We start from the raw sequence: 11,506 nt of genomic DNA, 5'->3' as shown, positions 1-11,506 counted from the left end.
ATCTTTTTTGTGCGCCCCGAATTGCCTCTTGCATCAGTCTCGCAAATTCTGTACGATCATGTGGCTGTGGTATTGTTCAACACTCACGTAAGGCATCTGCGTAAACAGCATCTGCGTAAACAATAATCGAAACCTTGCATTGAATATAGGGTAACATATTATTAGTCAATAACGATAATCTTAGTCATACACACCAAAAAATACCTTTCCGATACAGGTATTAAATAACTGTCGGAGATTCTCTTTATCTGAAACAGACTTTCCAGTCCAAGAGAATTTTTGTGTCAGGCTACCCGTCATGGCTTCCTTCAGAAATTGGTTGAGAGCATCTCTATCTGTGACACCACCAACGTTAATAAGATAGTGTCTCTGAAATCCATATCGCTCGTTTTTAAACTTGCAATAAATATCACTGAAATTAGTTACCACGCGAGAAAAAATACACTATCGGGTGATATGATAAAACTATAATGCTTACTAGAGATAGTTGTCTTTCAGGATCTTCTTCAAACTCTTGGAATACCTCCAAGGTATCAATCCGGAGCATCAGCTATGAAGCATCTGAAAATCTGAACTTTATTTTTACTAAATGATTCTTGAAGTGGATACCACCGCTGCATTATTCTGCCGCATGGCGCTGACGATCAAGATCTTGCATGATCTGACGGCGCATGAACTGCTACCTCGGTGCGTGACATCACGGCTGTGCCAGTACTATAAGAAATTTCGGAACGCATCCTATATTTCCGTGGTAGCAGACTATTGTGGCAAACCTGGCTGACGTCCAGAGTGCGCATACGTCACGTACGATCAAGGTATACCAAGGTCGTGACCAAGGTGTAGATATACGTATACGACGTCGCTTGGTCGGCCATTGCTTGTAAGTTGCAGCTCGTCCTCTCACGAGTTGTGCTTTGAAGTATTATTATATTGTTCGCAATTATGGGTGTTCTCGTTGTTAAAAAATCGACCACATGCAGAAAAAGTAGGGTAAGTGTCACTCGTTAGACAACACTTCATCATCATGTGCGCGAATTTCTTCTGTGCAAAGATTATTTTGAAATTTGGGAAAGCTTCTACGCGTCCCCGTACGCCACATCGTCTTTTGTCTTCCCTTCTTCCAATAACCATCAACTCTAAGTGGCAAGTTCCAATAAGAAGATTATACAAAAACCCAAAAATATCAACCTTGATCGGAAATTGAATTCAAGTCGTAGTTGATGTAGTTTTTGTCTTCCCGTTTCGAGAACCTCTGTTTATGTAGCCACTCAATTCCAGAAACAAATTTGGCATTCGGGAAAGAAATGTTCTGCTCCATGAAACGGGCGAAATAGGCCGTGTACGATTCTAACTGGAAATTTGATAAACGGCTTTGACGTAATGTCGTTATGTTCATGATGCATATTAACTGTGAATGTATTGTGTTTTATACCTATGTATACATTGTACGCGCAAACGTGAATAGGTGATATGCAGAGAGACACAATATACGTTACGACAAACGTCATGATGTCAGACAAAATTGCTTTTCGCTGTTTGCAAAAATTATGCCCTCTCATTATCTAAATCCTACAGTTTGTTACTACGACTATTGTAAGATTTTTAAATGCTCAAAATTTAAGTCCCAGCTGCACAAAAACAAAGGACAAATACCTTTACAAGAAAAGAAGTATTAGATTCGATTCATATCATATTGGACTATAAATGCTCTAATACAGGGTCATTAGGTAGATAATTTGAAAAGTGTTAGTTCTAAAACGAGATACCAAAATTTAACAATACATTCCTGTTTATAAAATATTTCACATTCTCTTTGTCACCTGATATAATCCAGAGTTATAAAATTTTTTTACCTACTGGTATATAGTAATTGAATTTCATATCTAGCTTGCGTCAAACGTTATTACATCATTAATACACATCACCTGTTCAACCTGATTTAACAGCTGAAGGTTAGCCGAGGTTATCCATGTAATAGTTTTATATGTTTACATGTTTTTCTTACTGTATCTCATACTAACAAGGGGACACCACACTATTGCCATTTTTGTAATTTTTCATACTTATCGATTTTTGAAATACTGTGAGCGACTCGAGCGTGTTATGTACTTTAAACGGTTAATAACAGATTTGAAACCTGCCGTAACTTTTTTACTTTTTCTTTTATACAACTGCCCACGTAATTTACGGGTGGATTTGATCAAATTTATGTTAATCAACAAGTATTTCACGATTTTCACTGACAAACGCGGAGCTTGCTTTCGCTTACCTCTCGCTTGAAAAGTCGAGCTATTGTTGAAAATACCAATTCTTAACCAATGATATTTGGGATGAATTAAATTTTCATACAAAAGCTGCCAGCCTTTGTCAAATTCTGCAGAAATCGTCTGTGCAATTACGGATGGCTTTGGGGAATAGTTATACGATTCCTCTCCTTTCAGTACAATAATTATGAATAATTGTAAAAATGTCATTGGTGTAGTGTCCCCTTGTAAATGTTATTGCTCATAATTATCAAATTTTATGTATAGTAGACAGACCTGTTATTTAATTTTGATCTCATTTCTGGTATGACGAAAAAAATGACTCGTCAAATCAAAGATCTAGTTGGACAAACAACAGGCTCAGCTGTCCTGTGTCTGATATGACTATCAGGGATCATAAATGATAATTATGTTTTACGGAGGTTTTAAAGGATTAGTTTCAAACCTGATTATTATTCTATCACATGATTTTTCATTTTTCATTTTTAGTACATCTACTTTCACCAAGTCATATCATTTAAATTCTGGTCATTGAAATGCATCAACAGTATTTTGAGAAAATGTTAGAATACTGTTCTTTTGGAATGAAATATGCTGCATAAATTTGAAATATTCTTCATAGATTCTTCGAAATTGTACAAATCTAAACGTTTCTTCTACATTTTATGTTTCAGATCAGTAGAATGGTGGTAGGGTCGTATTCTTAGGTATAGAACACTTTTTTCTATACATTCCGGTACTGAAGCCATCAAAGGCACATTTGTACACAAATCAATTTGTACATCACCGTGTCTCGTTCACGAGAAAAGCTTTCTGAAAAAATACAATAAGGATCACTTCAGCTAGATCTCTACAGTTACAGTGACTAAGAAACAGTTCGACTAGTTTACCGTCTAAGCCACGTATTGCTTTCATAGTAATTTCTTTACATCGACTTGTTTTCTTTTCTTAAACAAAAACCAAATTCGACAAAATTTTGCGGATAATATACACCACCATGGGCTCATCAAGCCAACCAGACCGTTCTCTTGGAGGAGGATTATCCTTGCCGCAGTGGATGAAGAACAAAATGGATGTAAGGTGTGTTATTTTGAACGAAATATTACAAAATTAACACCAGTTGAAACAAAATCATTACATTTACATTATGTTTGTTTCGTCCAACATTTGTCTTGATGTGTTTGTTTCGCAAAATTCCGGCATATTTCATTCGGAATGAATTGGGATGATTTTTTCACTGAATAATGTCTTTAGTATCAATGCTTTATACCTGGATGCGATTATTGGTAAAACACATTGAAAAAAAAAAAAATGTTCCTTTCCGTACAATCATAATACTTTTGACTTGCTTGAAAATTTGGTAAGATATATTATCTAGTATATAAGCGAGGTTGAAGTTTACAACGCTAGTGCAATTAATTATTTTCCATTGAGGTTGAAGTTGGTAATATTTAATTACTGTAACGAAATATGTTTAACATCACTAACTTTGTGACTGGTATTCTTTATTAATTGGTATTTGAAGGAGTTGAGTTTGCAAGTGTGCATATATTTTACTTTATTATGATTAATTGAATTTCATATAATGCTAACGTTGCAAAACACTGATTTTTCTTGTGAATGCCACTTAAGCTACAGTAACATAATGAACTTCGACCTTGTATTTTCTCAAAAAATCGCTGTTTTGCAACTTTAAAATGATCGGAAATGCAGTAAACAATATATCACGATTTAAAGAAAATACGATATACTCATTCTGCAACTGCAATCTCTACAATTAATTCTACCGTTGCAAAATACTGATTATTCGAGATTTTTGTTACATGAACATTACTAACTTTAATTTCTTGCATCCAATGTAGAATAAGCCAAAATATCTTTGAAAATACAATGTGATTTCATAATCTATTCAGAAAAAAATTCCAATATTTTCTCATTTTTATTACTAACGAATTCCCGAAAATTAAACAAAAATTCATCAAACAAAGATTAAACAAGAAAATTCTATTTCACATAATCTTGTCATTGAAGTAGATAAAATCAATCTATAAATGTAGACCTCCATCACTAATATTTAATGAGGACGAAGTCAAAATAATATTGATGTAACATTGAAACGTCAGGTAAACTAATTATTTCGCAATTTTAAGTTTGTCTAAAATTTGGAAAATCGTGATTGAGCGGGACACACATACTCATGGTTTGCAAACTCAATTTTTTCAAAGTCATTACACAGCTGCAAACTAGTAATTTTTTCTTCAATGCTTCGTCACGTTACTGTTACTAACTTTAACCTTGTCATATCTACCCACTGTACCTTAATCAGAGCATGTGATTGTTTTCTTATTAAACGATAAGAAAAAAGAATAATTATTATGTTTAATCCATACATGGACATTCAAATGTACATCTTATCTATCGCGTTGTTGCCGTAGTGAAATTTCTCTAGACCTTAATGAAAGGTATCGAGCAAATCTATTTTTTTTTTTTTTTTAACGACAACTGATTCGGAGAAATGACAATAGTTTGCTAAGTCTTATAGTACTTGATGCCAGGGAATGAAATTAATGTTAATTCGCTATCAAGCTACTCGGTATTGATGCTAATTCATGCAGAAGTTTGTTTACACTCTGCTTGATTGTGACTAAAATTTTCCCTTCACGCACAATATGTTACGCGCACAAATAAGATATCTTGCTAACCTTGTCCATGGAAATTACCAATAAAGTAATTGGCTACACGTGATTAGGGAAACAAAGTGATGTTTGCTTTCCGTTATCAAGTATTCTATACCTAACTGTGATTCATTGTCAGCTGTTTCGAAACGTTATACACATTATGCACACAACACATAATTACGTTTTACTTCTTATTTAGTTTTGCCACTTACGATTAAACAGAATTTGCTTATCAGGTCGTGAGAGTTCATTGAAATTTGTTGTTTCAATATTGGCAAATTTTCAACCGAGCTGCGAGTGAAATAGCAGCTGGTCAAAATATTACGATTGTGTTTGTTGAGTGTAATCATGATGTTGGCAGAAATAGATGTGTGAGAATTGGCGTGCATTAGTATCACAGGACTGCCAGGGTTTATTTTTAACTAAGGGACTTTCAAACTCTGCTCACTCATTTCTCACAACAGTGACTTGTGTTGGATAATACAAAGCATTTCGAGTGTTAGGTACAGTGTAAACTATTTGTGTTGGTCGTCATAATATACAAAAATCGTATTGTTTTTATAAAATGACAAATATGAAATGTTAAAATACATATAGCGTGTAAAAAGAATACTCACATACAATTTCAAACGAAGCGATTATCCAACTTGATCAGATTGTAATCGATGTATTTTGGAGACTGACCATAGTAGGTATTGCTATCTACATCGATCTCTGTAGATAATCGAGCTTGTGACTTCACCTTGTTTTCAAACATTCAGTCATTTCTTATCGCAAACTGTAGAATACAATAAACTCAACCCACTGTTTTTGTCTGTATAGTAGAGAGAAGACTTTGTCCTGATTGAACCATAGTTTTAATTTTTTAATTTTCTGATGTCAATTCGCAATTGAGAAAAACTAAAATTATTTACTTCTGACATAGTGATCCTTTGGTTTTGGCAACAATTGCCACCAATCACGTGGACAAAAGTGGGATATTGTTTGCTTAAGTTTGTGTAAAATTAGTTGTGAATTCAAATTGCTCTAATAATTAGATATTTTTGTTTTTCAGATTTGACTTCGACGAATCTGCCTTCAGTCCACCTAGTTACGACGACAGCTTCTTTTACGTACGGTATCCTAAAAAGGAAGAGAAAAAGCCTGCAGAGGAGGGATTCACAGCTATTAGCCAGGTTCTTAACGAAAATAAATCCATCACGGCGGCCACACAGGTGACATCATCTCAACCTCAACCTCCTGACTTCAAGGAGGTCAAGGAAATTGATTTCAGCAAACACCCGTTGCCTTGCCAACCCTTTATACCAAATGCTGCACAGAAAGGTAAATCAAAATTTTTCATTTCCTATGACATTAAATTGAAATTTGTAACATCCGTGTATTGTTACCTTTTCGGGAAAATTTTTATTTCACGATATTGACGTACTCTAAACGTACTCTGAAATGCAGTAAAAAGTTATAAAGCAAATGAAGCGCCGTTCGCGAATTCAACTGCTTCGCAGTCATTCCGAGTTTGCAAAATCGAGGATTTTTATCGTGTTTCGTTACGTTAAAGTTACCAACTTACGAGGTTGCCGTTTTAACATTACTTTATAAACACAACCCCTAGAAAGTAATTTTGAACTTGCAAAGTTTGATTAATTATTCAATTTCAATGTTTTATTACATTGATCTTAAAACCTCAACCTTGTATTGAATCGGCGTCGTTATACATTGAATTACAGTTGATTTCATATGCATGCTGATTGGCTTTACTGAACATAACCAAGTATTTGTGAAATAAAACGAGATGGAAATTCAGAAACTTATCTTAAATTCATTTATTAGAACTACATTTTGTTATATTGAGCAACGAGTTATATACTGATGTCGAATTGATTAAAAAAATTCCACAGGTCAAGTTGCACTTTCACCCTATGATGCACATGCACATGGTACAAGATTATTGAAAATCACTGAAAACTCCATGAATTTAACAATTAGACCGTCGCAATGACCAAATATAGTTTCTACGTGTGATCTGAACTTCGTATATGTTGTATGAGGTGTTCTCCACCAGACCTCCGAGCCTTCATTCAAGCTCGGATTTACGTAATGACGACACTACGCAGCGCTAGTTGTAATTTGCTCTAAGGAGAATTAGCTCAATTAAACAAATGTGTCGAATGGGACAACCCAAACAATGAACCACCGTGAGCACAAATGTTTCTTCACGCCATTATCACATCATAACGATATCAAAGTACGCGAGTGTCAGAGGGCTGTTTTCCAGCAACTCAGCCACTTTTTTTTTAACCTCAGATCTATTCCATAATTGGTTATAAAGCAGTACTACTTGAAGGTACTCTCTGTGAATTTTTTAGATTTTTTTAATATACTTGTTTCAGAAATGTTTGGTAGAGGTGGAGAACGCCTCATATATAAGATATAGGCACAACATTTTAGGACTTTCTAAGGGGATTAAAGCTTATTAAATACTGGCGGTCTAAAAGTTAACATAGAAAGTAATAATATGCATGAAATAACATTTGGTCTTGTTGCCAATTGATGTAGTACAAGGTACTTTTTTCAAATTTCTTGGAACTTATCGTCATTTATGTTATCGAGTTTTAACTTTAAAATCAATTACTTCCTATCCAGAACCCTGCATTTCGATCTGCCAAAATATCAATGCCCAAGAATTCGTACACGAATTATTACCTGCCAAACAGTCATATCTCACAACAGTGTTTCCTCTTTGCAGTAATTCAAAATTACTAGGCTGAAGTTATCTACGTTTACGCAAGGAAAGATTTTGAAAAATATCGCTATTTTGCAACATTAGAATGACGTCAGAGGCTGTGACTGACTCGAGATGTTTATAGCCACTGATTGTTTCTGCAAATATTATTATAACTTGCCATCTGCTGTTAGTTTAACCACCTGGTGCTAAATCAAACATTTTAAAAATAAATTGGTCATAACAAGTTTTGACGTGATTATGTACTAACATTTATTCAATATATTGACAAATATTCTGTTCATAGTGTACAAATATCTTGAATAGTAGATAGCTTACTTACACAACTGTACTTACATGTGACTAGCAAATTTTCTGGGGCCAGTTCATAACGTGTCTACACTTCCAGCATGATACTGTATCAACAATTACTCATTATCAAACAAACCGCTTATATATAACAGAGTTGCGAGCCCTCATACAGTCAGTTGTAAACTTACTCTCGAACGAGTAGTTTGGTCTCGAAGGCCACCAATTGTCGCGCTACTATAAACGTGATGTTTTCGTAGTTTTACTTTTTTTTTTTTGTCTACTTTATTTTGTAAGACTGAAATTTAACCGTGCTGTGATATTAGTTTTCTGCTTTTGTTTTTTTTATTAAATGAAAGCTTCTCTAACTTGAAATAAAATGCTCTATGATATAGTCAAATCTTACAATCAAGGGCTGGAAGGTGCCCTTTATCGTATCTCAGAGGGCATTATGGTTACAATTGTTTCGACGAAACGTGGTAGGCTATTTCACGATTTTTATTTTACCGATTCCTATAGCTCTTGCAATTCAATGAAAATTATTAATACACACTTTTATGGTATCGAGTAATTGCCTTCAAGCTGAAGTATTTCATTTAGTTAAGTCAAAATCATTAAGGTTAACAGAAAGAAACATTTTTCGAACATTATGATTTCACAAATTTATGACTGAAGTAGTCGAGTTAACAAAATATAAATGTGTTGTCTTGTTTTATAATTGCAGTTTACCGAATTTCAAATGCAAAATATGCTAAACAAAATATGCCTTAAAAATCATTGTTACCCTAGAAAATCAAGAAATGTTGAATACTTACTTTCTTTGTAGATCCATCTACGAAGTCCAACTGATTTCCACAAACAAAAATAAATATGCAAAATTCATCAATCCAAAATGAATTCTTTTTTCATTTTCGCCACAGAACCAAAACCACCGAAGTCAACTTATGTTGGGAAAGTGAAATCTCAGGGTATCGACGATGGTTTTCATGGTCAGTCAGCACTGTGCGGTAAATCGATTGTCCACGTAGCTAATCAAATGATGTCAGGAAAAGTGACCAAGGGTTTTTCCATCGAAACGAATCAGATTCAAGAATCTGCACAATGCTCATCGAGAAAAGAAAGCAAATCCTTGCCTGCTACTCCGCTGACGTCGCCCGCATCGACACCCGATAATTCTCCCAAGCAACGACGAAAGTTGATGCAATCAAATCGCTTTTTCACTGGAGCGTACCTGCCTGACAAAGAGAAATATCAGGGAGGCTGGATTCTGGCTAGCATCTTGGGTCAACAGCGAGAAACTGTAGTCACTAAAATCGAGGAAGAAGATGAATCAGAAGACGTCGCTTCACCAACCCTGAGAAATCTTAATCGTAAGAAGTCAATCTCGTCGCAGAACCTGACGTATATACCGAAAACCGACACTGCCGCGCCATCGAGTAACAAAAACGTTTACACAAATGTATTTCAAGCAAAACCTTCAGAGTTGAGAGAAATGAATTTTTGGTCCCCAACGTCAATGTAAATCTATTTTCTTCTCACTTATTTATCTGCACATTTCTAAATCATATCCACATTGATAGACATGTATATGTATCAAGAGCTGTTCAGTGATAATTAGTGTTCCTTGGATCAGACTTTCGTAAAGAAGTTTTTCATGTATTTTATCTCCATTTTTGTCGATTTTTCATTGCTCCCGAGTGTAACAGCTTTGCAATAAAGACAAAACTCATCACTTCTGTATTTCTGGCTGTACAGAAAAATTATATGAACTGTTAATTTCCATAATTCATCATTGTCGCGCGTTTTTTTTTTTTTTTTCCGTACAGCGATCATCATGATTATTGGATTTAACGATATGATCGGAACCAAATTTTCGACATTTTCAATAAATTTGTTAGGCGCAGCACTCTCCAGTGTTTGCATTTTCCGTTCTTGTTCCATCTATTTCGTATCATTATTATTTGTAGCCTTTTTGGCTCTAATCTAATACGCTGAAATTTGGATATATTATAATAATATCTCTGAAATATTTCTGATTGTATTTTGTCACACGTTTAATGAATCTACTTATATCAGTATATAATGGTACATAAGCTTAAAATTTTTCGTCAACACTCGTACGACCTCGAGGTCAAGGCCACGCTAACATTTCAGATTTTTTTTTTTTTATTTTCATTGAGAAAACGATTTTTGTCTAACAGTTTGACAATAATAGAAAGTATTTATTTTTTTTTTATTCCGATAAAATTTTAGCTCCTGTTGACGGGTTTGAGCTACAATTTATTATAAATTCGTGTGCCATGTGTATAGTATAAAACTTAGATGAAGAAGCGTAAGAAGAGTTAACAGTTAATTTTTAAACCACATTAAAGTACAAATTCTATATTTATTGAAATTCAAGTTTCGACCAAATTGAAAGCAGAATTGCAATCGTAGTAAAACGCATTTTTAAAGATGCACTCAGACAAAAATATTCGATAATGAACACAAGTAAGAAAAAAAATAGAATAAAGACAAATGAGTAATTAAAAAATTTTCTCTAAAAAAAACAAAACAAACGGCGTATATTTTTTGCTCTTTATATTAAACGGCAACGTTAAAGCTGATAATTCAACGGAGCTAGACGAGATGAATTAATAATAATCCATAAAAAGAGGTTATTCATCAATTGAATTATATTTAATTATATTTTTAAGGAAAGTGTTCTGTCATTTGTTATAATGTATGGGATATGTATGTGACTGACAATGAGATGATATACAAACATGCAAAGAGTATACCTGTGTATTTTATTAACTAACTATCGGTCTGCAATTTTTTATTCCCTCATCACATATTTATTCTTTGTTGGTCTTGCAGCTGACCATTGACCATCTGTCTGTGTGAGATAGGAGATTTTTAAAAGGTCAAATAATAAAAGACTCTTGAGCAATGAGGTTACGCTTTATCGAGTGACCTCAAACGGCCTTTATATCGGCTTGCTGCGAAGATTGTGAAATATCAGTCGCGTGATGAGGAACGTGCGGATCGCGTTATTGTGAAATGCTAATACTTGAGTTTTACGGAAGCTTGTTTTTCATGTAGATCACCTATAACGTGAACGATTGAAATATCAACGCAACTGATTACGTTTGGTATACAGAGATAAGAATTTAACTAACATATCAACTGCACACTTTTCGTAATATTGACGGTAAATCGCTCGTTATTTTTGGTTCTGTCACCAATGTTTACAGATTTTTCAATCGTTCACAAAATTTTGTAATGCCTGTAAAAAATCACTTACTTCTGATTGAAGTTGCTTACCAACTCGTAAGTACCTTAGCCAATAAGAAAGATCTTAAACAATCTTTCAGTGACTCGATTAAGGACGTATGTATTATCGTTATAGTTAATTCAAGAAAGTGTCGGGGTACAAAAATATCAGAAAAATGATCAAGGAGATTAATAATAATAACGTCATAATCATAACTAGGTTCCTTATATGAGAACGAAAGAGACACGTTTCGCTCATGGTCTTATTTTCGAATATTTTT

The 11,506-nt window shown here is 34.2% G+C and overlaps 1 protein-coding gene across 1 annotated transcript; it reads left to right on the top strand.

Moving 5' to 3' along the window:
• The first annotated feature begins 838 nt into the window (after positions 1–838).
• On the top strand, positions 839–10,564 carry LOC124178920. Its single transcript, XM_046562721.1, has 4 exons — positions 839–990; positions 2,939–3,344; positions 5,997–6,265; positions 8,891–10,564. Exons 2-4 carry the CDS (start codon positions 3,262–3,264, stop codon positions 9,490–9,492), a joined length of 954 nt encoding a protein of 317 aa, XP_046418677.1. The 5' UTR covers positions 839–990; positions 2,939–3,261; the 3' UTR covers positions 9,493–10,564.
• The last annotated feature ends 942 nt before the right edge of the window (positions 10,565–11,506 follow it).

This window comes from Neodiprion fabricii, chromosome 3, assembly GCF_021155785.1.
Source record: "Neodiprion fabricii isolate iyNeoFabr1 chromosome 3, iyNeoFabr1.1, whole genome shotgun sequence".
Taxonomy (NCBI): Eukaryota; Metazoa; Arthropoda; class Insecta; order Hymenoptera; family Diprionidae; genus Neodiprion; species Neodiprion fabricii.
The sequence above is the reverse complement of the archived record's forward strand: the minus strand, read 5'-3'. Positions and strand labels throughout refer to the sequence as shown.